The sequence below is a fragment of the Ixodes scapularis genome, unplaced genomic scaffold, assembly GCF_016920785.2.
Source record: "Ixodes scapularis isolate PalLabHiFi unplaced genomic scaffold, ASM1692078v2 ptg003521l_1__unscaffolded, whole genome shotgun sequence".
In the NCBI taxonomy this organism is placed as follows: domain Eukaryota; kingdom Metazoa; phylum Arthropoda; class Arachnida; order Ixodida; family Ixodidae; genus Ixodes; species Ixodes scapularis.
Genome location: NW_024610334.1, coordinates 20,984 through 47,505, shown reverse-complemented (window position 1 = coordinate 47,505; position 26,522 = coordinate 20,984). Strand labels below are relative to the sequence as shown.

General features: G+C 47.8%; 1 protein-coding gene across 1 annotated transcript; it reads left to right on the top strand.

Moving 5' to 3' along the window:
- Window positions 1-473: 473 nt before the first annotated feature.
- Window positions 474-26,424, top strand: LOC8040012 (the record flags this gene model as incomplete). The annotated part of the gene is given in 3 exon segments (XM_042288425.1): window positions 474-731; window positions 22,836-22,903; window positions 26,311-26,424. Coding segments are annotated over 3 exon segments (345 nt in total). The 3' UTR covers window positions 26,350-26,424.
- Between the last annotated feature and the right edge of the window lie 98 nt (window positions 26,425-26,522).

Sequence of the window (26,522 nt, the reverse complement as noted above, 5' to 3'; positions counted from 1 at the left end):
TATCCGACCCGCATCCCTTGCCCCTGGCATCTGCATCCGATCTGCAATCCGCCTCACATTCATATTTATCCGCATCTGACAGCTGACTTCGAATATTCGCAGATGATCTGCGGGTAATCCGCGGACGCGCAGGGCTTATTTCGCTTGGTTTTAGAAGCTGAGAGAAATCGGTGGCCGAGTGGGCTAGCGCACACCACTGCAGCTTGGAGCACGGGAAGCAAAAGCTCGCGCTGCAGAACCCAGGGATCCTGGGTTCAATCACCACCCTTGCCCGTTTCAATCTGGATAAGCATCGTACCGGCGTGCGGTCGTGTATCACTACTGCGTGGTGCACGTTCAAGACCCCAGGCTAGCGATTGTACTGCACTGACTAAATTGCTCATCTACAGCTGAGAGATAAGTCGCCCGTTGAGTTAGACTAAGTTCAGGCCCTATAAACATACCCACACCCCAATTTTTTTTTCTTTTTTTAGAAGCCAAGACAGCGAGCGAGATGCTTTCCCAGTGCCGCGTCTCCTTGCTTCTATTGCTCACCCTGGCAGTCCTGGTATGCGTGGTGGAGCCCAGACACCTGACTCGAAGAAACGCGCTCGCTGCCAAGATCGCCCAGAGGAGGATGGGAGACATCGAGTTCCTCCAGCAGATTTTCAACAGGACCGTGGAAGGCGACATGGAAGAGGCCTTCTCCATGGTCGTCGCCAGGGTTTCCGACGACCTCTCCAACACCATGTGTAAGTGATGCCTCCGTGCATCTTGCGCGCACCGCAACATATCTGGCGATAACTTTCGCCTCAAATCCAAGGATAAAGTCTCTTTTCTTTTAATTCTTCTGGAACGGCAAATCACGCCATACTCTCACGCTTCTTGACCTCTCTTAGTTCCTAAGTCTCCCTTTGGCACAGTGGTAAGGTGTCGGACTCAGCATCATGGAGTCCTGGCTTCGGTTCTAGCTGGGAGATGCTCGAAATGTATTTTTTTTTCTTTTTCGTCATGTGTTCTTCCCTTCTGACTTTTGTCTCTGCTACACATTCTCGTAACGTCACATCACACTTGTTAACGTTGCGCTTCATAATCTGTAAGACCGGCGAAAGCTTGCCACTGACCGGCAGATAATCTACTGTGCGGTTCGTGTATTCAGTTCACTCAAAAGCTCATTAAAATGCGGTTTCGCTTTTGTTTTTGAGGAACGCCGAACTGTCGCGCTGCTGCGCCCCTGACCACCTGGATAAATTATGAAAATATGTTTGCAACGTAAATGCGTATATCCTTTGGCGAAGATGGTAATTTTCATCGCACGATCAGGAAGTTACTTCTTGGCAATAGCGAAGCTATCTATACTGCAGCTGCAAGAGGCAGAGGTGAAATTGTTGGTGTGATTTGGCATCGAGGTGAGATTATCGATGAGTGACGAAAATTCTATACAAAGCTGCGTTTCTGGGTGTTGTATAGTTTCTGGCCTGGGTGGAACCCAAAAAAAAGGGTCCCTCCCCTCAAAAGGGATTAGAGGGGATTATTTCCCTGGACTGCCGCCCCTCGAAAGGGATAAGCATGGATTATGCTCGGACCACTTCTTTGCATAAACCCGAGGCAATCGTCGCGCTCTGATAGGACGTTCGACGCGGAGCTTTGTTTGACGCTCTCCGATTATATTAGAGAGAAAGGGAAGTGCATGCGTGGATAGACTGAGTGACGGGGGGCAACGGGGGCTTCAAAAAAGCCGGGTGGCTTTCTTGAAGTTTCTCGAAATGCGGCTTGTCTTGTTTTGGATCGGTAGAAACACTTCGCTACTTCGAGCAGCGAGCGGCCGCTACCGCTGATGCGTCGTCATACCGACTCCGTGGAATTTGGCTTGTCTTGGATCGGCAGAAACACTTTGCTACTTCGAGCAGCGAGCGGCCGCGAAATAAACCGCTGATGCCGAGTGGTTTTCGTGACGAATCGTCCATGTCTCTTCAATCTGCAAAATGCGGTTTGTTTGCTTCGCTTTTCTACGAACGTACCGATATTGTGAAGCAAGGTGCGTTTCTCGGCTTTGCGTAATCAGGATAAATCGTGTTCTTTTCAATACGCGTCGAGTACGTTGCACCGACTCCCTCGTGAACCGCGCGCCCGAAAACCACGAGAGGCAAGGTAAGCGAACGCCTCGGACCCCAGAACCGGGAAAATAAAAAAATAAAAGTGAAGGGCAACCACACGCGCGTCTCTTCGTTTTATTATTTGTGTCCCCGTCTCGGATTAATAATGAGTCGTTCTCCGTCTATACTCCGTTTCACCTTATGTTGTACCGCAGAGAAGGCCAGAAGCGCGAGCTTGTTGCACGAGAACTTGTACCGTCGAGATGTGCCCTAGAGCAAGGAGCTCGCGCTTGTAGCCTTTCCTGCGGTACACTACTAGGTGAAACAGAGTATAGCCTCCGTTTTTTGCCACGAGTTTGTGACGTGTAAGCAACGAAACTCTTCACACTGCTTTTATTTATTAATTTTTTTCCGCTGAGGATTTTTTCAATTTTTATTTGTGCCTGGTTCTGCTACTCTTCTGCTCTCGCCTCCCCTCCATAAAAGAAAGGCCCACACAATAACGTGTTCCAGTAGCCTGAAGCAAGTCACTCACCTATTCTTCACCGTTGAAATATTTTAGGCTGTACAACAGTAATGTGTGCACACAGAAAAGTAACTTCTTGCTGCAATGTTTGTCGTTGAATATTGGATCACCAGCACAAATATTACTTACCGATGAGTGCCCAGGACAGCTTAAGAGACACCAGTGCACCCTTCAATGGTTCAAACCACTGCTTCATGCACCACACAGGTGACTGTGGCATAGTGACAAGCACAACCAGGGTGCTTGCTGTTTAATGTCAGAAACACTTTGGAAAATGCAGTTACCACATGACCCTGAAGTCCTAGAGAATCTTAAACCTTGGTGCCATGCAAAATAACTAAGCTAAAGAAACCGTCAAGGAAGAGTCACAACAGGTGCAACCCACAGGTTCTCGTGACTCCACATACCGGGCCGGGCAGCTGTAAATCAGCGAGCAGGTGTCGTAGAGTAGCTGCCACTGCAAGCGGTGCAGTGTCTCATAAAAAGAAACGGTTGCTGGAGAAAGCTCCCATGAATGCAAAGTCTGTGGTGAGCTTGGAGTAGTGATGGTGATCCTGAAGCAAAAAGGATTCAAGCCAAGCCTGTTCCTGTGTTCCATGACGTATGGCATCCTCCCCTTACCAGAATTCCTGGTTGTTATTTTCCTTCCTTACGTGCGCGTGCCCCATTCAGCAGCAATAGTAATAATTGCACGTTGCTTCGACAGGACGTGCTGATTTGGAGGGGCCTGGTGGCAGAGTGTGTTAGCCCACTGCAGCTCGCAGTGTGTGGAGCATGGGCGTGTATTACCGCTATATGAATCATCTTAAAGACTTTGGGCTATCAGATGTACCGCACTAGTCAAATTTCTCACATAGAGCGTGACAAAGTGTCACCATGCGCTGCCAGACCGACCTTCCTTCTTCTCGACAAATAATGTCCAATTTTCTTTGTTCCTGCTAATTTGGCAGTCGAGTAAAAGAGAAAAAAAAAGAACTACTTTTGTGTGTGATGGGAAACGTATAAACCTCTCCATATACCAGGTTTACCTACAGCCACCTGAAAACATCGCACCTCTTCAAGTGTGAAAGAGGGTAGGCCTGCACGCAATCCACTACACTCTGTTTCACATTAATTTGGGAAACTGTAGAAACTGCGGTGTCTGTGCAAGCCGGAGGAGTCTGCTGTGAAATTAGCACACTTGGGAAGAACATACCCCATGTACCTAAAGACATTAGATGGTTTTAAAAAGGCATTCATACTTTCAGTCGGCTTGCAAACTCTAGCAAAAATGTTGGTTTGTACCGTAGAAGTTTCAATTTCCCCTGCTTGAACTACTAGGAAAATAACTTCAAATTCACAATAGTGCTGAACGCAACTAAAACACATGGCGGAACGGTGGCCCGAGTCGGCTAGCACGTCTCAGCTCCGGGCATGTGCAGCGAAAGCTTGCGCTGCAGAACCTGGGATCGTGGGCTAAATCCCAGCACTTGCTCATTTCGATCTGGAAGAGGATCATACCAGTAGGCGTTTGTGTAATCACTACTACATGATGCACGTTAAAGATCCCAGGCTTTCGGTCATACTGCGCTGGCTAAATTCCTCATCTACAGCGGCAAGCTTGGCACCATTCGAGGCAGGCCGACCTTTCGCTGTCTAAACATCCTCAACACAATGCTACTTTTTTTTTTAACTGAAACACGTACAAAAGAAAACATGCCTATGACCTTGTACAGTAATGCATTGAACTGTTTGCGAATGCTTGTGATACACAAACGGGCAAAAGGCAAGAACGAGAGCATGCACATTCACACTGTGGCAGCAAATACACCACAGCAGCCTCCTTTGCCGTTGTTGCCATGGCGGATGGAAGAGCAGGGCAGCGAATGCCGATATGACTGAAAACATTGTAAAAGTTATTGCTTTGCTTTTAATAACAGTTCAAAAAAATTTAGATTAATAGCTTTTCAAAACAAAGCCACGGTAGCAGTACTTTTTGGCGCAGATGGAACAGTCTGCCGCGATGGTGAGGAAATGCTGTAGCCGTTGCCTTTTGCCAAGTTATGGAGAAACACAGCACAGATCATTCCACTCGGAGAGAAGACGCACCCATGAACCAGAGCACTCAGACGGGACTTTTCCTCGGTGCGTCGTCTGCGTCAAGAAACGAGCTATACAAATGATTCGTTAGCATGGAACATGGTTCCAAATCTCACATTTAAGCTATTTCAGGTGCAAATTTAGAAGTGGGGGTTAGCATGCAATGCCATACTTGATGAAGAGATTAACAGGGCACAATTGTGCAACCATCTCCTGTGCAAAGGAAAACAGAAAACTGAAAACAAGCACATAAACAATGTGCACAGTCAGTCTGCTCTGGCAACAAAACAAAAAAACTTTACACCAATTTGGATCGGAACTCATTGAACCCCCTAACAGCGCAGTCTTAAAAAAAAACATAAAAAAATAAAGCACTTGCCAACAAGCAATGATTATGCATATTCAAGGCATTTCGCCGACGAAAAACAAATCCGCCGCCTGAAACCCGGTGCTTGCTAAGCCTTCCAGAAAAAAAAACCAAGGGTGCTTACATTATTGTTGATATTTGTGGCAGTGTTATACACCAACTCATGTTTACAAACAAACCGGAGCGCCCCTAGCGGACGCCACCGGCGCCGCGCATGCACGATGGAGTGTGGGCAAGAAGCTTGCCGTCGCCCATAAACAAACCATTGAAATGCGATGTTGTTGGCGTCGGTGTGAGTCCCCCTGCCCTTTTTCGCGTTCGAATCGTTGATTCTACGTCTTCCTGGCAATGTCTGACTACTTGAGCGGCCTCAACGAAATTACCGGGGCTCGTTACACCGCAAAACTTTGAGTGAATAATGCGACATGCAGCGATTCATTCCGCGCGGACGCCGCAGAATGCATGCTTAAGCCTGATTCGCATGATAAGATTCTGCTCGCAATTTTCAGTTGCAACGTCGCTGGGGCTGCAAAAGCATGAACCTGTCTGTGTTCTGTGTTCCTTCCTCGTTTGTCCTCGTCTCTTTGTGCGCGATTTTAACCATGTATAACTGAAATGGTCGACGTCAATACTGAAAATCGCAAGCACAATCAGACCAAGTGAACCAGGCATAACAAGTCAGTGACGCCCACTGGTAACAATGATCAAAATCTCCTTGTACCTACTGTTTATATCGAGCCTGCTTAACAACCTTCAAACTTCAGTCTCTTGAGGCCTGCACTTCTTATCACAAGTACCAGGCCAACATTCGGTCTACGGGCCGGTGTCGTTTAGAAGAGGAGATGACAAGCAGAAACGTTTGAAAGAGCACACAACAGTGCGAACGATCAGGCGGCCGTTTAACCTGAAGACGCACTCAGCGTAGTCCGCAGGTGATTCGTACAACTTGACGGTTTTCTGGCGTTCATGTTCATCAAATAAATCTGATGACCACAAGTATCCGTGAACTGAACCCAGAGTGCTTCCCGCCCAAGCAATCGTGGTCCGGCGGCGTCTGGTTTTCCCTCTCAACGGCACATATCCACGTTCTCGGACGAACCGAGCACAAGAATACTGACCTTCAAAGCTTTCTCGACTCTTTTGGTACAGGCCCAGTCGCAGAGTTCTCACGAGAGAGCAGGTTTTTGTCCGGTTCCTTTCAAAACAATGCAGGAATACACGTCTCACATGGGGTACTTTCGCCCACAGCCCCAGATCGAAAGTGCGCCCCACACGCCACCACCGCGGTGTGACCTAACAGAGCCGAGTTTGTGTATACAGAAGAGAGGGCGGGGGGACATATAAGTCACATACCTGCCTTTTAGATGTGGCACATGGGACAGAACGCTTGGTACGTTCAGAAGTAAGTTGGATGTGATCAGTTATATCCGTAAATAACAATCGCACATTTGTAATTCGAGTGGATGGCCATATTTTTTGCTCCAAACAACCCACCCTGGCAGGCGCTCGACAAGTTGCAGTCGGAGAAGAGTTCATTTGTTACGTCGCTTGCTTCGTATCCCACAGACCACAGGCCACGCTACTTCCAGGCTGGCGCGATTATTGGCTTTGCCACTTGGCGATGCCACCACGTCACTACTTGGCCCTCTGAGACGCCCCAGGACCGGCCATGACAGCCACGGCTTCGCAGTTGCGTTCAGGTGCACGCGCCAAACCTCCATGGAGCGGCACTGCTCTAGATTGGCATTTATCTGGTGGTCTCATTGCCTATGCTCCATCCCACAAGTTGTCTGCAGCAGGTGCAAAGGCACGAGCACGTTGCTTTCAAACGTGCCATTCTTGCGCAAGTGCTCATGCAAACAAAGCTCACTGCAGTCCTATGCCCCCGTGCCCTCGCCTTCGTCTTTGCTGCGCACACCCTGCGAGACCGAGTATAGTCGACATCTATGGCTGGCATCAGCACAATTGAAAGCGCGATAAATCTTAAGCTGTCTCTAGGTTCGTATGTAAGAACAATCGTGCATTTGCGTCAAGGATCGAGGGAACCAACTATGAGTTTTGCAAAGTATGAAATCGGAACCATATTAGCCTCTCGTGCAATAGACGTAGTAGCCGGAGGCAGTGCCGCCAGTAGGTGAAATTTCTCTGGACGTAATAATGGAATACCTATGCTAGGTGATTAACGCATGAAAGGAGCAGCAGACAACATATCGAGCCCAAAACAGCCATTCATGCGCTGCGCAAACGAACAACATCACAGAAGCAGTAAGGAGGGGACCGCTAGATGTTTAGTACAGCCCACCACGGGGTACAGCTGAAAATGGCGAAATGCCCACACTTGGCTCGTGCCCTCTCCTTCGTTCGCCCTGCCGAATTCCGTGAAATTGCCCAGATGCACATAGACAGCACGGCAATCGGACAACATGGCGCCACCCTGAAAGCCCCAAGTTGAATGATGTATAGCCATTGACAGGTGTCACCACAAAAATAAGAGTTGCAGCTGCTTGCTTTGGCTTCAATGGTACAAGCTGTGCCAACAGCTCCATCGACCTACTTTGCACAGCTAATACAACCAATGCTAGACAATGATACAATTAGATAGCCAAAGCGGTGCAAGTGACAGCACTCCTAAGCCCCATATTTATTGCTGTAGCAGACACATGGGCCATAGTCGCTTGCTGTGTTCGCTATAGTTAGTAATAGCACCCGAACGGCAGCATGGCCTTGCAGTTGTCCCATCTACGGCACAAGCTTATTGCCTTCAAGAATGCTTTGGAATCTCGTAAGCTTGGAGCATGATGGGGCCTAGAGCCTGTGCAGCCAAAGCACAACGGAAGGTGACGAGCGGGTGCTGGAGGCCTGCCTGCTTACCTACAGTGACACGGGACAGGTTTATGAACCTTCGAAAGGATGAGTTCACATGAAATTTACAACCGTTGCATTGTGGATATCGCATTATTTTTGTGTCTGCACACAAGGGCAACATTTGAGACGCCACGCAGAGTGCTCGCTCATTGCCCGGCAACATCAACATGACTTTTGAGGCGGTTCGCTAGCTTCCGAGCGGCAGGTCACAGCTGCTGTATTATATTGAGTGGTGCCGTCTACCCGAAGTCAATGAAAGTGTTCCCTCCCCGCTTCCCACTTTGCTGTTGGCCGGCGACTGACGAGCCTGACCTTCGACGCCCAAGTCGGTTTTCTCCGGTTTCCCCAATGTGCCCTCATGGCACATCATAAATCGAGAGATCCGAAGGCGGTGTACAGCTGAGGAGCAGGACAACTGCCGGAGGTATTTGGCCGAAGTCCGAAAATCGTTTCGTGGCCCCTTTAAAGAACAGTTTTGCTACGCACAAGCAATCGAAAGGATACAAACGTTTAGATATGCCCAACTACCTCGCATAAGGGTGGGTCCAGGAGCCGCCACTGAGAGCAGAATGGTCGACATCCCGCAGGCCAGTTAGGCTTGACGTTTACAAGATCACGGCCAGTCAATCCGGTTTTGGTGGCGTGTCGTCATGTACACAATTTTGTGCTGCACACACGACTGGTTGGATTGTTTTCATCACTACAGAGCATCGCTCGTTAGAGAAATCGAATGGCTCTTCTTAGTGCTTGTACAGTCGGGGACAAGAGTCCCCAGGACGGGTGAGCTGTGACTGAAACGCATTGCTGTGCCATCTGCCGGCTGGTTGGCTGGTTTCGAGATTACACAAAAGCGCATGCGCGTCCTACTGTGCCTGCAAACATGTGTGTTTTCCCGCTCGTCTGCGGCGCGGCGCCTAACTCGGAATCGGGCGTGTGGTAGGGGCTCGGAGGTAGCGCTTACTGACACGGCACCTATAAAGCAAGAAGTCACGGCAGCTCAACTGAGCGATAAACTCGACTGGTTATAAAGCAAGGTGAGCTGACATGGCGAAATGCGGCGCAATGTCGCAGGCGGTATCTCCAGTTTCGGAATGTGTAGCAGACGCTCGTCAGCCGCAAGCGCCATCTCCGAGGCAGTACCACGCGCCCAATTCCGAGTTAGGCGCCCCGCCACAAAATAGCGGGAAAACACACGTTTGCAGGCACAGTAGAACGCGCATGCGCCTTTGTGTGATCTCAAAACCAGGCGACCCGCCGGCAGATGGCAGAGCAATGCGTTTCAGTCGCAGCTCGCGCATCCTGGGGACTTTTGTACCCGGCTGTACAACTCACCGCAGGCAGGTTAACTTTACCCTGACGAAACATCCATGAAAACTATATGGCAGTTTTTTTGCATTAGCAAACCAACACGCCAGTCTGACTGGATTTCGCAAGCAACAAAAGTCTGGCTCCTCTACGAGATGATGATCATCCTTTTGGTGCTCACGGCTTTCAGTGGTGGATAATTCTACGCACTCAAAGATCTGTACACCTTTGATGACTCACATGTAACGAAACTGGTCTTAAAGACTGGAGATCAGGTGGTCGTGGATGTCCGTCGACTCGCAGCCACAGCTCACTGTCTTGGACATGTCACCACTCCCACGCAGACCTCCAACAACATTCTAACTCTCCTTGCAACAGTAGTGGAAACCCCAGCACAAGCACACCGGAGGAGCACTTTTAAGTACAGCACCTTCCACAGGAATACAAGGAAGGCACGCAACCAAACAAAACAACAAAGCACCTCGGTGATGGCTCGCTACCCTTCCTGGAAGAAACAGATTAGTTGCAGGCAGTATGACAGGCACGCCCGTAAGAGAGCATGTTGGAATCTAGGCTTCATCACTTTGCTTATGGTGAATTCCCCTCACAGTTCTCAAGCGCTCCCAAAGCGCTCCATTTTGAGCGCACATATTCCGCTTGCAGATCTGGCTCGACTTGGTCATCTTCCGCTCATAGATCTCTGGCAGCTCCCGCTCATTGGAGCGCCTCCAACTCCGCCGAACTAGATCTACAGGATCTCAGAGATCTACATGCAAGTTGACAGAGCACGCTACGTCATTTTCCCTCCCTCGGCGGTGGCTCCACCGACGGCAATCGCTGCGCACGCCTTGCCGCTTCGAGGCGGCCGAAAGGTACGCGACAGTGCCGAATGCGGACGTCTTTCTCGTTATTTGTGACATGGGCTCCGTGGTATGTATAATTTCGTCCGGCCTGTGTTGTGTGTTATTTCTGCAGCTAAGCAGTGACAGTTGTCACTGGTAATCGGAAAGATCAGTCAGCTGAGGCGTTGGTGGGCTTGTTCATTTCAAGCAGCGGCCATTTTGAACGGCCGAGGGGAGAGCAGGGGGCTGGGAAGGAGTCCCTCTAAAAAGGCGAGTTCATCTTCCCCTCGTCGTTCCGATGCGGGGCCCACAGAGCGGAATTTCGCCTCCCTCGCGGATTTTGGAAAGCACTGCAGATCTACGAGTGGAATTCACCATTAGTTTGAGAATCCAAAAAATAAACGAATGTGGACAAATGCAGTTTTGTTTTGCTCTTTGTATTTCCTTAAAATCCTCGTGACTAGGAATCGCAGTGAACAAACAGAAAAGAAGATAAGATTAGACGCAGGGTAATATGCAGCCTCTTATCTTCAACGATATCCGTCGTTCCGCTCTCGCTCCTCAATAGATTGCCGGCAGCTTCCCCGGAGGCGACGCTGACGCTTTCCGGACATGCGGGAAGTAAAACTTTTGATCAAAGCAGGGCTCTTTGACAAGGCTGAGTCACATGTTCCTTGCAAAGCGAACTTCACTTACTGACGATGTTTTCGAATGCCGACGTCAGAGCGCGCTTTCAAAGCAACAAGCGCACACCTTTTGTGGTGTTACGCGGACAGCACGAACGCGCGCTGCCCCAACAAGCAGTCTCGACAACGCAAACGTTTGTTTCGTTGTGGGATACGACAACAGATTTCATAAAAGCATACCTCCGCACGCACGATTTCAGCTACAGCTACAAATCGTGCCAGGTGCGCAGAGAAAGAAACGAACGAGAAGACGTTTCGAGCAAGAGTTATTTGAAGAAAGCGATTGTTATTTCTGCATCCTTAAATACTTCTTACTGTACTAATATAGAGATTGCCTGGAAATGCTCGAAAGTTGACCATGGAAGTGAAAGTGAACGTACCGACCCATCTCACAGCACAAAAGTCGCCATCTTGACATTCCGATTCGGATTTGGTTTTGGATCGATGAATGGATGATAACGGCTGGGGACCAGTGTTGCCGAGATGCTCGCTTCTTTTCTTTTTTTTTTTTTCTGATTGCAAACCAATTTAACATTATTTTCAAGATTTTCTAGATTCCGCCGGGGAGATTTCTTAGCTTACTGGTAGCCTTTTTAAAACGTGTTAAAATTATTTGTGAAAATTTAAGTGAAAAGTAAACCAGATGATGGCTAATCAACACCTCGCTTGCGTTTACGATTTTTGTCCTTGTGGTCCGGAGTTTGATCTTTCCTTCTGTTCGTTTTGAACGAAATCATTAGGCTGGATATGCCCGAAAAACAATTTACGCAGGTTAACAAACCTTCTAATCTCTGTCATTCCCCGACACGTCGTCAAAATCCCGGGCCCTGGGATTTGGAAGATTCGTTAGGCCTAAGGATTGTTGGCCCGTCGGTCATTGGGATAATGACTTAATGTGCCGTATCAGCGGAGTCAGCATGTTTTCTGATAGGCTTAAGTGGCTAAAGCCAAGGTGCCATGCTGGTTGCCGCACCGCGGCATTCAGGCAGTTGTGGAATACGGGAGAATGAATTTCGAGCGAACGCGTTTGTTTCATCGATACGTCTTCCCACGTTTTGGGGACATTTCTTTTGTTGCGACGTTGCCATGAATATGCATGGCACCCTTGGTTTGAGATAAATAGGTCTGGTTGCGACAACGTGTACGCTGCTACGTTTGGGTAGTTTAGTCACACCGGGTTCTGCGCACTGCGAAGACTTGTCCCGATAACTCTCGTTGCTGTCTATCCAATCACTCTGATCCAACGCAAGTGTGGTGCTACATACTATCACGGACACACTACTACCATCTAGACATCCAAAGCACAGGAGAAAAGTAACAGCCCTTACAAATGAGAAAGCAAAATTTTTCAACACTTTGGTACACCCGAGACGAAGACAAAGTCTCGGTTTTACCGTACGTCTGTGCTCTTTATGTTATTTCTAACAAATCCTTGATTTGGAAACGATTTGCCAAAAGCCTTAGCTCCAGTGAGCTCTGTATGGTCCGTAGCCTTCGCTCCAGTGAGCTTGCTGGTGAAGGGAGTTTTGCTATGACAGAACAACATCAAATACGCGGGCTAGCTCAGTCACCACACTTGCGTTGGATCAGAGTGATTGGATAGACAGCAACGAGAGTCATCGGGACAAGTCTTCGCAGTGCGCAGAACCCGGTGTGACTAAACTACCCAAACGTAGCAGCGTACACGTTGTCGCAACCAGACCTATTTATCTCAAACCAAGGGTGCCATGCATATTCATGGCAACGTCGCAACAAAAGAAATGTCCCCAAAACGTGGGAAGACGTATCGATGAAACAAACGCGTTCGCTCGAAATTCATTCTCCCGTATTCCACAACTGCCTGAATGCCGCGGTGCGGCAACCAGCATGGCACCTTGGCTTTAGCCACTTAAGCCTATCAGAAAACATGCTGACTCCGCTGATACGGCACATTAAGCCATTATCCCAATGACCGACGGGCCAACAATCCTTAGGCCTAACGAATCTTCCAAATCCCAGGGCCCGGGATTTTGACGACGTGTCGGGGAATGACAGAGATTAGAAGGTTTGTTAACCTGCGTAAATTGTTTTTCGGGCATATCCAGCCTAATGATTTCGTTCAAAACGAACAGAAGGAAAGATCAAACTCCGGACCACAAGGACAAAAATCGTAAACGCAAGCGAGGTGTTGATTAGCCATCATCTGGTTTACTTTTCACTTAAATTTTCACAAATAATTTTAATACGTTTTAAAAAGGCTACCAGTAAGCTAAGAAATCTCCCCGGCGGAATCTAGAAAATCTTGAAAATAATGTTAAATTGGTTTGCAATCAGAAAAAAAAAAAAAAGAAAAGAAGCGAGCATCTCGGCAACACTGGTCCCCAGCCGTTATCATCCATTCATCGATCCAAAACCAAATCCGAATCGGAATGTCAAGATGGCGACTTTTGTGCTGTGAGATGGGTCGGTACGTTCACTTTCACTTCCATGGTCAACTTTCGAGCATTTCCAGGCAATCTCTATATTAGTACAGTAAGAAGTATTTAAGGATGCAGAAATAACAATCGCTTTCTTCAAATAACTCTTGCTCGAAACGTCTTCTCGTTCGTTTCTTTCTCTGCGCACCTGGCACGATTTGTAGCTGTAGCTGAAATCGTGCGTGCGGAGGTATGCTTTTATGAAATCTGTTGTCGTATCCCACAACGAAACAAACGTTTGCGTTGTCGAGACTGCTTGTTGGGGCAGCGCGCGTTCGTGCTGTCCGCGTAACACCACAAAAGGTGTGCGCTTGTTGCTTTGAAAGCGCGCTCTGACGTCGGCATTCGAAAACATCGTCAGTAAGTGAAGTTCGCTTTGCAAGGAACATGTGACTCAGCCTTGTCAAAGAGCCCTGCTTTGATCAAAAGTTTTACTTCCCGCATGTCCGGAAAGCGTCAGCGTCGCCTCCGGGGAAGCTGCCGGCAATCTATTGAGGAGCGAGAGCGGAACGACGGATATCGTTGAAGATAAGAGGCTGCATATTACCCTGCGTCTAATCTTATCTTCTTTTCTGTTTGTTCACTGCGATTCCTAGTCACGAGGATTTTAAGGAAATACAAAGAGCAAAACAAAACTGCATTTGTCCACATTCGTTTATTTTTTGGATTCTCAAACTAATGGTGAATTCCACTCGTAGATCTGCAGTGCTTTCCAAAATCCGCGAGGGAGGCGAAATTCCGCTCTGTGGGCCCCGCATCGGAACGACGAGGGGAAGATGAACTCGCCTTTTTAGAGGGACTCCTTCCCAGCCCCCTGCTCTCCCCTCGGCCGTTCAAAATGACCGCTGCTTGAAATGAACAAGCCCACCAACGCCTCAGCTGACTGATCTTTCCGATTACCAGTGACAACTGTCACTGCTTAGCTGCAGAAATAACACACAACACAGGCCGGACGAAATTATACATACCACGGAGCCCATGTCACAAATAACGAGAAAGACGTCCGCATTCGGCACTGTCGCGTACCTTTCGGCCGCCTCGAAGCGGCAAGGCGTGCGCAGCGATTGCCGTCGGTGGAGCCACCGCCGAGGGAGGGAAAATGACGTAGCGTGCTCTGTCAACTTGCATGTAGATCTCTGAGATCCTGTAGATCTAGTTCGGCGGAGTTGGAGGCGCTCCAATGAGCGGGAGCTGCCAGAGATCTATGAGCGGAAGATGACCAAGTCGAGCCAGATCTGCAAGCGGAATATGTGCGCTCAAAATGGAGCGCTTTGGGAGCGCTTGAGAACTGTGAGGGGAATTCACCATAAGCAAAGTGATGAAGCCTAGATTCCAACATGCTCTCTTACGGGCGTGCCTGTCATACTGCCTGCAACTAATCTGTTTCTTCCAGGAAGGGTAGCGAGCCATCACCGAGGTGCTTTGTTGTTTTGTTTGGTTGCGTGCCTTCCTTGTATTCCTGTGGAAGGTGCTGTACTTAAAAGTGCTCCTCCGGTGTGCTTGTGCTGGGGTTTCCACTACTGTTGCAAGGAGAGTTAGAATGTTGTTGGAGGTCTGCGTGGGAGTGGTGACATGTCCAAGACAGTGAGCTGTGGCTGCGAGTCGACGGACATCCACGACCACCTGATCTCCAGTCTTTAAGACCAGTTTCGTTACATGTGAGTCATCAAAGGTGTACAGATCTTTGAGTGCGTAGAATTATCCACCACTGAAAGCCGTGAGCACCAAAAGGATGATCATCATCTCGTAGAGGAGCCAGACTTTTGTTGCTTGCGAAATCCAGTCAGACTGGCGTGTTGGTTTGCTAATGCAAAAAAACTGCCATATAGTTTTCATGGATGTTTCGTCAGGGTAAAGTTAACCTGCCTGCGGTGAGTTGTACAGCCGGGTACAAAAGTCCCCAGGATGCGCGAGCTGCGACTGAAACGCATTGCTCTGCCATCTGCCGGCGGGTCGCCTGGTTTTGAGATCACACAAAGGCGCATGCGCGTTCTACTGTGCCTGCAAACGTGTGTTTTCCCGCTATTTTGTGGCGGGGCGCCTAACTCGGAATTGGGCGCGTGGTACTGCCTCGGAGATGGCGCTTGCGGCTGACGAGCGTCTGCTACACATTCCGAAACTGGAGATACCGCCTGCGACATTGCGCCGCATTTCGCCATGTCAGCTCACCTTGCTTTATAACCAGTCGAGTTTATCGCTCAGTTGAGCTGCCGTGACTTCTTGCTTTATAGGTGCCGTGTCAGTAAGCGCTACCTCCGAGCCCCTACCACACGCCCGATTCCGAGTTAGGCGCCGCGCCGCAGACGAGCGGGAAAACACACATGTTTGCAGGCACAGTAGGACGCGCATGCGCTTTTGTGTAATCTCGAAACCAGCCAACCAGCCGGCAGATGGCACAGCAATGCGTTTCAGTCACAGCTCACCCGTCCTGGGGACTCTTGTCCCCGACTGTACAAGCACTAAGAAGAGCCATTCGATTTCTCTAACGAGCGATGCTCTGTAGTGATGAAAACAATCCAACCAGTCGTGTGTGCAGCACAAAATTGTGTACATGACGACACGCCACCAAAACCGGATTGACTGGCCGTGATCTTGTAAACGTCAAGCCTAACTGGCCTGCGGGATGTCGACCATTCTGCTCTCAGTGGCGGCTCCTGGACCCACCCTTATGCGAGGTAGTTGGGCATATCTAAACGTTTGTATCCTTTCGATTGCTTGTGCGTAGCAAAACTGTTCTTTAAAGGGGCCACGAAACGATTTTCGGACTTCGGCCAAATACCTCCGGCAGTTGTCCTGCTCCTCAGCTGTACACCGCCTTCGGATCTCTCGATTTATGATGTGCCATGAGGGCACATTGGGGAAACCGGAGAAAACCGACTTGGGCGTCGAAGGTCAGGCTCGTCAGTCGCCGGCCAACAGCAAAGTGGGAAGCGGGGAGGGAACACTTTCATTGACTTCGGGTAGACGGCACCACTCAATATAATACAGCAGCTGTGACCTGCCGCTCGGAAGCTAGCGAACCGCCTCAAAAGTCATGTTGATGTTGCCGGGCAATGAGCGAGCACTCTGCGTGGCGTCTCAAATGTTGCCCTTGTGTGCAGACACAAAAATAATGCGATATCCACAATGCAACGGTTGTGAATTTCATGTGAACTCATCCTTTCGAAGGTTCATAAACCTGTCCCGTGTCACTGTAGGTAAGCAGGCAGGCCTCCAGCACCCGCTCGTCACCTTCCGTTGTGCTTTGGCTGCACAGGCTCTAGGCCCCATCATGCTCCAAGCTTACGAGATTCCAAAGCATTCTTGAAGGCAATAAGCTTGTGCCGTAGATGGGACAACTGCAAGGCCATGCTGCCGTTCGGGTGCTATTACTAACTATAGCGAACACAGCAAGCGACTATGGCCCATGTGTCTGCTACAGCAATAAATATGGGGCTTAGGAGTGCTGTCACTTGCACCGCTTTGGCTATCTAATTGTATCATTGTCTAGCATTGGTTGTATTAGCTGTGCAAAGTAGGTCGATGGAGCTGTTGGCACAGCTTGTACCATTGAAGCCAAAGCAAGCAGCTGCAACTCTTATTTTTGTGGTGACACCTGTCAATGGCTATACATCATTCAACTTGGGGCTTTCAGGGTGGCGCCATGTTGTCCGATTGCCGTGCTGTCTATGTGCATCTGGGCAATTTCACGGAATTCGGCAGGGCGAACGAAGGAGAGGGCACGAGCCAAGTGTGGGCATTTCGCCATTTTCAGCTGTACCCCGTGGTGGGCTGTACTAAACATCTAGCGGTCCCCTCCTTACTGCTTCTGTGATGTTGTTCGTTTGCGCAGCGCATGAATGGCTGTTTTGGGCTCGATATGTTGTCTGCTGCTCCTTTCATGCGTTAATCACCTAGCATAGGTATTCCATTATTACGTCCAGAGAAATTTCACCTACTGGCGGCACTGCCTCCGGCTACTACGTCTATTGCACGAGAGGCTAATATGGTTCCGATTTCATACTTTGCAAAACTCATAGTTGGTTCCCTCGATCCTTGACGCAAATGCACGATTGTTCTTACATACGAACCTAGAGACAGCTTAAGATTTATCGCGCTTTCAATTGTGCTGATGCCAGCCATAGATGTCGACTATACTCGGTCTCGCAGGGTGTGCGCAGCAAAGACGAAGGCGAGGGCACGGGGGCATAGGACTGCAGTGAGCTTTGTTTGCATGAGCACTTGCGCAAGAATGGCACGTTTGAAAGCAACGTGCTCGTGCCTTTGCACCTGCTGCAGACAACTTGTGGGATGGAGCATAGGCAATGAGACCACCAGATAAACGCCAATCTAGAGCAGTGCCGCTCCATGGAGGTTTGGCGCGTCCACCTGAACGCAACTGCGAAGCCGTGGCTGTCATGGCCGGTCCTGGGGCGTCTCAGAGGGCCAAGTAGTGACGTGGTGGCATCGCCAAGTGGCAAAGCCAATAATCGCGCCAGCCTGGAAGTAGCGTGGCCTGTGGTCTGTGGGATACGAAGCAAGCGACGTAACAAATGAACTCTTCTCCGACTGCAACTTATCGAGCGCCTGCCAGGGTGGGTTGTTTGGAGCAAAAAATATGGCCATCCACTCGAATTACAAATGTGCGATTGTTATTTACGGATATAACTGATCACATCCAACTTACTTCTGAACGTACCAAGCATTCTGTCCCATGTGCCACATCTAAAAGGCAGGTATGTGACTTATATGTCCCCCCGCCCTCTCTTCTGTATACACAAACTCGGCTCTGTTAGGTCACACCGCGGTGGTGGCGTGTGGGGCGCACTTTCGGTCTGGGGCTGTGGGCGAAAGTACCCCATGTGAGACGTGTATTCCTGCATTGTTTTGAAAGGAACCGGACAAAAACCTGCTCTCTCGTGAGAACTCTGCGACTGGGCCTGTACCAAAAGAGTCGAGAAAGCTTTGAAGGTCAGTATTCTTGTGCTCGGTTCGTCCGAGAACGTGGATATGTGCCGTTGAGAGGGAAAACCAGACGCCGCCGGACCACGATTGCTTGGGCGGGAAGCACTCTGGGTTGAGTTCACGGATACTTGTGGTCATCAGATTTATTTGATGAACATGAACGCCAGAAAACCGTCAAGTTGTACGAATCACCTGCGGACTACGCTGAGTGCGTCTTCAGGTTAAACGGCCGCCTGATCGTTCGCACTGTTTTGTGCTCTTTCAAACGTTTCTGCTTGTCATCTCCTCTTCTAAACGACACCGGCCCGTAGACCGAATGTTGGCCTGGTACTTGTGATAAGAAGTGCAGGCCTCAAGAGACTGAAGTTTGAAGGTTGTTAAGCAGGCTCGATATAAACAGTAGGTACAAGGAGATTTTGATCATTGTTACCAGTGGGCGTCACTGACTTGTTATGCCTGGTTCACTTGGTCTGATTGTGCTTGCGATTTTCAGTATTGACGTCGACCATTTCAGTTATGGTTCATGCTTTTGCAGCCCCAGCGACGTTGCAACTGAAAATTGCGAGCAGAATCTTATCATGCGAATCAGGCTTAAGCATGCATTCTGCGGCGTCCGCGCGGAATGAATCGCTGCATGTCGCATTATTCACTCAAAGTTTTGCGGTGTAACGAGCCCCGGTAATTTCGTTGAGGCCGCTCAAGTAGTCAGACATTGCCAGGAAGACGTAGAATCAACGATTCGAACGCGAAAAAGGGCAGGGGGACTCACACCGACGCCAACAACATCGCATTTCAATGGTTTGTTTATGGGCGACGGCAAGCTTCTTGCCCACACTCCATCGTGCATGCGCGGCGCCGGTGGCGTCCGCTAGGGGCGCTCCGGTTTGTTTGTAAACATGAGTTGGTGTATAACACTGCCACAAATATCAACAATAATGTAAGCACCCTTGGTTTTTTTTTCTGGAAGGCTTAGCAAGCACCGGGTTTCAGGCGGCGGATTTGTTTTTCGTCGGCGAAATGCCTTGAATATGCATAATCATTGCTTGTTGGCAAGTGCTTTATTTTTTTATGTTTTTTTTTAAGACTGCGCTGTTAGGGGGTTCAATGAGTTCCGATCCAAATTGGTGTAAAGTTTTTTTGTTTTGTTGCCAGAGCAGACTGACTGTGCACATTGTTTATGTGCTTGTTTTCAGTTTTCTGTTTTCCTTTGCACAGGAGATGGTTGCACAATTGTGCCCTGTTAATCTCTTCATCAAGTATGGCATTGCATGCTAACCCCCACTTCTAAATTTGCACCTGAAATAGCTTAAATGTGAGATTTGGAACCATGTTCCATGCTAACGAATCATTTGTATAGCTCGTTTCTTGACGCAGACGACGCACCGAGGAAAAGTCCCGTCTGAGTGCTCTGGTTCATGGGTGCGTCTTCTCTCCGAGTGGAATGATCTGTGCTGTGTTTCTCCATAACTTGGCAAAAGGCAACGGCTACAGCATTTCCTCACCATCGCGGCAGACTGTTCCATCTGCGCCAAAAAGTACTGCTACCGTGGCTTTGTTTTGAAAAGCTATTAATCTAAATTTTTTTGAACTGTTATTAAAAGCAAAGCAATAACTTTTACAATGTTTTCAGTCATATCGGCATTCGCTGCCCTGCTCTTCCATCCGCCATGGCAACAACGGCAAAGGAGGCTGCTGTGGTGTATTTGCTGCCACAGTGTGAATGTGCATGCTCTCGTTCTTGCCTTTTGCCCGTTTGTGTATCACAAGCATTCGCAAACAGTTCAATGCATTACTGTACAAGGTCATAGGCATGTTTTCTTTTGTACGTGTTTCAGTTAAAAAAAAAAGTAGCATTGTGTTGAGGATGTTTAGACAGCGAAAGGTCGGCCTGCCTCGAATGGTGCCAAGCTTGCCGCTGTAGATGAGGAATTTAGCCAGCGCAGTATGACCGAAAGCCTGGGATCTTTAACGTGCATCATGTAGTAGTGATTACACAAACGCCTACTGGTATGATCCTCTTCCAGATCGAAATGAGCAAGTGCTGGGATTTAGCCCACGATCCCAGGTTCTGCAGCGCAAGCTTTCGCTGCACATGCCCGGAGCTGAGACGTGCTAGCCGACTCGGGCCACCGTTCCGCCATGTGTTTTAGTTGCGTTCAGCACTATTGTGAATTTGAAGTTATTTTCCTAGTAGTTCAAGCAGGGGAAATTGAAACTTCTACGGTACAAACCAACATTTTTGCTAGAGTTTGCAAGCCGACTGAAAGTATGAATGCCTTTTTAAAACCATCTAATGTCTTTAGGTACATGTTCTTCCCAAGTGTGCTAATTTCACAGCAGACTCCTCCGGCTTGCACAGACACCGCAGTTTCTACAGTTTCCCAAATTAATGTGAAACAGAGTGTAGTGGATTGCGTGCAGGCCTACCCTCTTTCACACTTGAAGAGGTGCGATGTTTTCAGGTGGCTGTAGGTAAACCTGGTATATGGAGAGGTTTATACGTTTCCCATCACACACAAAAGTAGTTCTTTTTTTTTCTCTTTTACTCGACTGCCAAATTAGCAGGAACAAAGAAAATTGGACATTATTTGTCGAGAAGAAGGAAGGTCGGTCTGGCAGCGCATGGTGACACTTTGTCACGCTCTATGTGAGAAATTTGACTAGTGCGGTACATCCGATAGCCCAAAGTCTTTAAGATGATTCATATAGCGGTAATACACGCCCATGCTCCACACACTGCGAGCTGCAGTGGGCTAACACACTCTGCCACCAGGCCCCTCCAAATCAGCACGTCCTGTCGAAGCAACGTGCAATTATTACTATTGCTGCTGAATGGGGCACGCGCACGTAAGGAAGGAAAATAACAACCAGGAATTCTGGTAAGGGGAGGATGCCATACGTCATGGAACACAGGAACAGGCTTGGCTTGAATCCTTTTTGCTTCAGGATCACCATCACTACTCCAAGCTCACCACAGACTTTGCATTCATGGGAGCTTTCTCCAGCAACCGTTTCTTTTTATGAGACACTGCACCGCTTGCAGTGGCAGCTACTCTACGACACCTGCTCGCTGATTTACAGCTGCCCGGCCCGGTATGTGGAGTCACGAGAACCTGTGGGTTGCACCTGTTGTGACTCTTCCTTGACGGTTTCTTTAGCTTAGTTATTTTGCATGGCACCAAGGTTTAAGATTCTCTAGGACTTCAGGGTCATGTGGTAACTGCATTTTCCAAAGTGTTTCTGACATTAAACAGCAAGCACCCTGGTTGTGCTTGTCACTATGCCACAGTCACCTGTGTGGTGCATGAAGCAGTGGTTTGAACCATTGAAGGGTGCACTGGTGTCTCTTAAGCTGTCCTGGGCACTCATCGGTAAGTAATATTTGTGCTGGTGATCCAATATTCAACGACAAACATTGCAGCAAGAAGTTACTTTTCTGTGTGCACACATTACTGTTGTACAGCCTAAAATATTTCAACGGTGAAGAATAGGTGAGTGACTTGCTTCAGGCTACTGGAACACGTTATTGTGTGGGCCTTTCTTTTATGGAGGGGAGGCGAGAGCAGAAGAGTAGCAGAACCAGGCACAAATAAAAATTGAAAAAATCCTCAGCGGAAAAAAATTAATAAATAAAAGCAGTGTGAAGAGTTTCGTTGCTTACACGTCACAAACTCGTGGCAAAAAACGGAGGCTATACTCTGTTTCACCTAGTAGTGTACCGCAGGAAAGGCTACAAGCGCGAGCTCCTTGCTCTAGGGCACATCTCGACGGTACAAGTTCTCGTGCAACAAGCTCGCGCTTCTGGCCTTCTCTGCGGTACAACATAAGGTGAAACGGAGTATAGACGGAGAACGACTCATTATTAATCCGAGACGGGGACACAAATAATAAAACGAAGAGACGCGCGTGTGGTTGCCCTTCACTTTTATTTTTTTATTTTCCCGGTTCTGGGGTCCGAGGCGTTCGCTTACCTTGCCTCTCGTGGTTTTCGGGCGCGCGGTTCACGAGGGAGTCGGTGCAACGTACTCGACGCGTATTGAAAAGAACACGATTTATCCTGATTACGCAAAGCCGAGAAACGCACCTTGCTTCACAATATCGGTACGTTCGTAGAAAAGCGAAGCAAACAAACCGCATTTTGCAGATTGAAGAGACATGGACGATTCGTCACGAAAACCACTCGGCATCAGCGGTTTATTTCGCGGCCGCTCGCTGCTCGAAGTAGCAAAGTGTTTCTGCCGATCCAAGACAAGCCAAATTCCACGGAGTCGGTATGACGACGCATCAGCGGTAGCGGCCGCTCGCTGCTCGAAGTAGCGAAGTGTTTCTACCGATCCAAAACAAGACAAGCCGCATTTCGAGAAACTTCAAGAAAGCCACCCGGCTTTTTTGAAGCCCCCGTTGCCCCCCGTCACTCAGTCTATCCACGCATGCACTTCCCTTTCTCTCTAATATAATCGGAGAGCGTCAAACAAAGCTCCGCGTCGAACGTCCTATCAGAGCGCGACGATTGCCTCGGGTTTATGCAAAGAAGTGGTCCGAGCATAATCCATGCTTATCCCTTTCGAGGGGCGGCAGTCCAGGGAAATAATCCCCTCTAATCCCTTTTGAGGGGAGGGACCCTTTTTTTTGGGTTCCACCCAGGCCAGAAACTATACAACACCCGCGTTTCTTTCCTGGCCTTGCGCAGCCAAGATCACCGACTTCCTGGAGGAAGTGAGGCGCAACATAACCATGAACGCCAACAAGGCTGCGAAGGTGAGTTTTACAAGGCCACGTTCACTTGCGCACTGCGCGACACTGTTAGGGCGAACGCAGTACCGGCGATGTTGTTCTATGTTATTTCGAAAGGGTATTGTGAGACACCATATTTTATAGCTAGGGCTCCGTGTTCTCGGAGTTTATTTTTCGTCAAATTCGGAGGGTGTTTTTCGGAGTTTATTTTTTGCCGAGGATTTGGAGTTTATCGGAGTTTATATTTTTTTATTCCCAATTCTCCGAAATTCGGAGTTTAATTTCGCTGTGTTTCCTATTAAAAATAAATAAATAAATAAATAATAACCGAATGTAAACGTATGCCAGATAAAAAAAGAAGACGCGCTTGTATCAATTGAAATATTTTCAGTTGAATTTGGCGTTGGTGCCATTACCATTGGCAATCCTTCGGATTTAACAAAAAAAAAAAAAAAAAAAACCCGAAAAGACGAGGACCACACAAAGAAGTGACACGGACGTAGTGCTGTTTATCCACGACAAAAGTCACACACGAGTGGCACTTCGATAAAGGCCGATACCTTAAAATCAATAAACTCCCGGAGGTAGCCGCTAGGAAGTTCGTAGTCATCCCATCCTATTTCATCAATCAATCTAGCCCGCGGCCGCGTGAGGTGGAGTGGTTAAGGAGGTAATAGGGAGTTTGAACTGCCCCTCTTCCCAATTTTATACAATCCCTATGGTCCATATCTTTCACTGTTACTAATACATACCCTTTACTTTCTCTAAATCACAAATCACATGGCCCGAACCGGAAACCAAAAGAGTGGCTTTTGTCGTGATCCGAATGTACAACGAACGACCTGTTGCCCTGAATCAATCTTGAAGAGACAAGCTGCAAGACCCCTGTTCACAACGGTCCGAGATTTGAAAGATAATTATGGTGGAATTTTCCCAGGACGATTGACTCTGTGCTAATCAAACTGTAACAAAAAAAAAAAAAAAACACTGACACATAAATATTGATTAAAATTTTACCGGCGGGTGGTTTTCGGAGTTTTTCGGATTTATCCGAAAACACGGAGCCCTATTTATAGCTTAGGTGTGTGGGCCTAAGTAAGCACTTTCCCCCACCATAGCAGTTTTTAGGGCAGCCTCTTAATAATAAAAGCAAGACAGAAAAATCCAGGGATCTCTTATTCGTGCTAATAGTGTCGCACGACGCACAGTACATCTGTGTGGAAAAAAAAGAAGAAGAAAAAAAAAAGGAAAACGTGGCAAGTATCAGTAGTCTGACGTTTATGAGCAACATACGTTTTCCAACATGCGTGGCATCCAGCTTTCAAACCATGTGCTTGTCGGCGTCACTATAAGCGACTCCGAAGAAAAGAAAGTTTATAAATTATAAGGATTAAGATAACACTGGTATCCTTCCGGTGTCCGGTCTGAATAGTTTTTATATCTGGCCATACGACAGACGAGGCCGACGGGCAGTGTGCATTTCCAAACTTGGGAAGCAGACGATGCAGGGCTGCGTTCGTCGACAATTACCCGGACTAGAAGTAGAGTAAAATTAAGACGCCAGTGTCATTACGTAACATAAAGGGGATACAGATGCATGGAAGTCAGGATAACGACCACTTCAACGGAATGAAACGTGTTTTCACGAATGCGGAGAAGACCTTGTGGCGGCATCTCAGACTGTTGACGCCTCGCTGGCGAACACCGGTGTCGAGGCGGGCGCCTAAAAGCAAAATAATAATAATAAAAAAAAAAAAAAAAACTTCTTAAAAAAATATTTTCAGCAACAACAAAAAACACTTTTTTTTAAAGTTTCCGATATGTTCCACGGATGACGTAGATTGAACTTTTGGCAATTTCGAAAATTCCGGGCTGCTGCCCAGATTGTTTTTCTGGCTCTCAAGATGGCTGTTTCTGCATAATCTGGAAATTGTCATTTATTTAAAACGCAACAAAACGACGCTTCGAAAATTTAACACATGTAATTCAATTATTAGTTGTCCAATACAAAAATAGCATTGTAGCTAACACCCAAATCCAAGTTGACTTGAAAAAGAACACAGAAGGACACTTCAGACAGCTTACGTGTAGGAATGCGAAAGCATTCTTACACACAGCGCATTCCTACAAGCCACGTCTTCCTTTCTTACGCGGCTGTCTGGCGGTGACATCACGCTTCCACGGGTGTGGCGAACCCCGTCGGCTCCACGGTTTCTATGACGATGCATCTGCGGTGCTGTGCTTTTCTTTGTATTTTATTTCTGAGGCGCGTCCGCTTTGACCTCGAGCGGCCTCAACGGCTTCCGTGACGAAGCATTTGATATGACGCGTCGCGACCAATGGGACTTTAGGTGCCGTTTTGCTCAGCCAATGGGAAAATGGGAATTTAGGCGCCGTTTTTCGCTGCTACAGACACCGCCGGCTTTGCTCCATGAGAGAGTTAATGCTTTCGCATTAATAAAAAAAAAAAAAAAAATCAAACAAAGTGTTTTTTTTTTTTTTGTCTTTGGAACCCCTATCTGGACCCAGAATGGCGTCCTTCAGTGTTTGTATTTCAGTGTAATATAAGGCATAATATTAAGTAATTAGGCGCCCACCTAAAAATTCGTCGTACGCAACCGTTTTCTCTTTTTCAGAATGTTTTTCTTAATTACGGGATTTTTATGCAGATTCATGAAATTTCGAGCATGATATCGGCAAAAATAACATTTATTCTTTCACGAAAAAAATACTTTCTTGGAATTCGGGGGCGTCTTTATCCAAATTATTTTTTGTACGTATCCCAGATATGCAAACATTGTCGCGTCTCCTTTGGCATGGAATGAACCTTCCACTTTTGCTCTTGCGTTCACCACCTTTGTCTCAGAAATGCAGAGTTATTATTCTATGTAGTAAATCACAAAATTCCGCTCTTGATGGTAAGTCTGTTTGTAGATTTCTACATGGATGCAAGGATCTTCAAGATATGAAATTTCATTTCTAATAATATGGGATTTCCGTTAATTTTTAAGGAAACGGACCGAACATTTCCAAAAACAGGGTTCTCTGGCAAAAGGCATCTGGAAGGGGATTCCCTACTACTATTACTCTTCCGTCGTTTATTTCTAATAGTGTAAACGACTCATTTTTTCGCGGGCTCAATATTTCGCGATTTAGGTCAAAGTTGAAGTTTTGCAATAATTCTCGGGTTCTAAATTTCGCGACGCAGTGGGGTGTCAATATAGATTCCAATATGCTTACATTTTACCGGAATGGTTCGCGGGACCTATTTTTCGCGAATTGTAGGTGATTCGCGATATTCGCGAAAATTAGGGCCTCGCGAAGATTAAGTCGTTTACAATAGTTGGGTTTCTTTTCCCGTTGTTGGTCACGGCATGTCCTAACTTTGGCGGTCTTCATTTTTTTTTATTTTTTTTAATTTTTATTTGCAGAAGGAGAGCGCTGAAAGTTCCGAAGAAGCGCCGAAGTGAGCCTCAACAGCAGACGTCTAGGAACGACAACTGTAAGAACTGCGTGGCATTTCAATAAAAAAAATTTGAGTCACACTTTTTTTTTTTAGTCCAAGTATAAAAGTGTGATCGTAAAAAAAAAAAAAAAAAGAAACAGAATTTCTATTTAGACAGTCACCGAAGAGGAGGTGCCC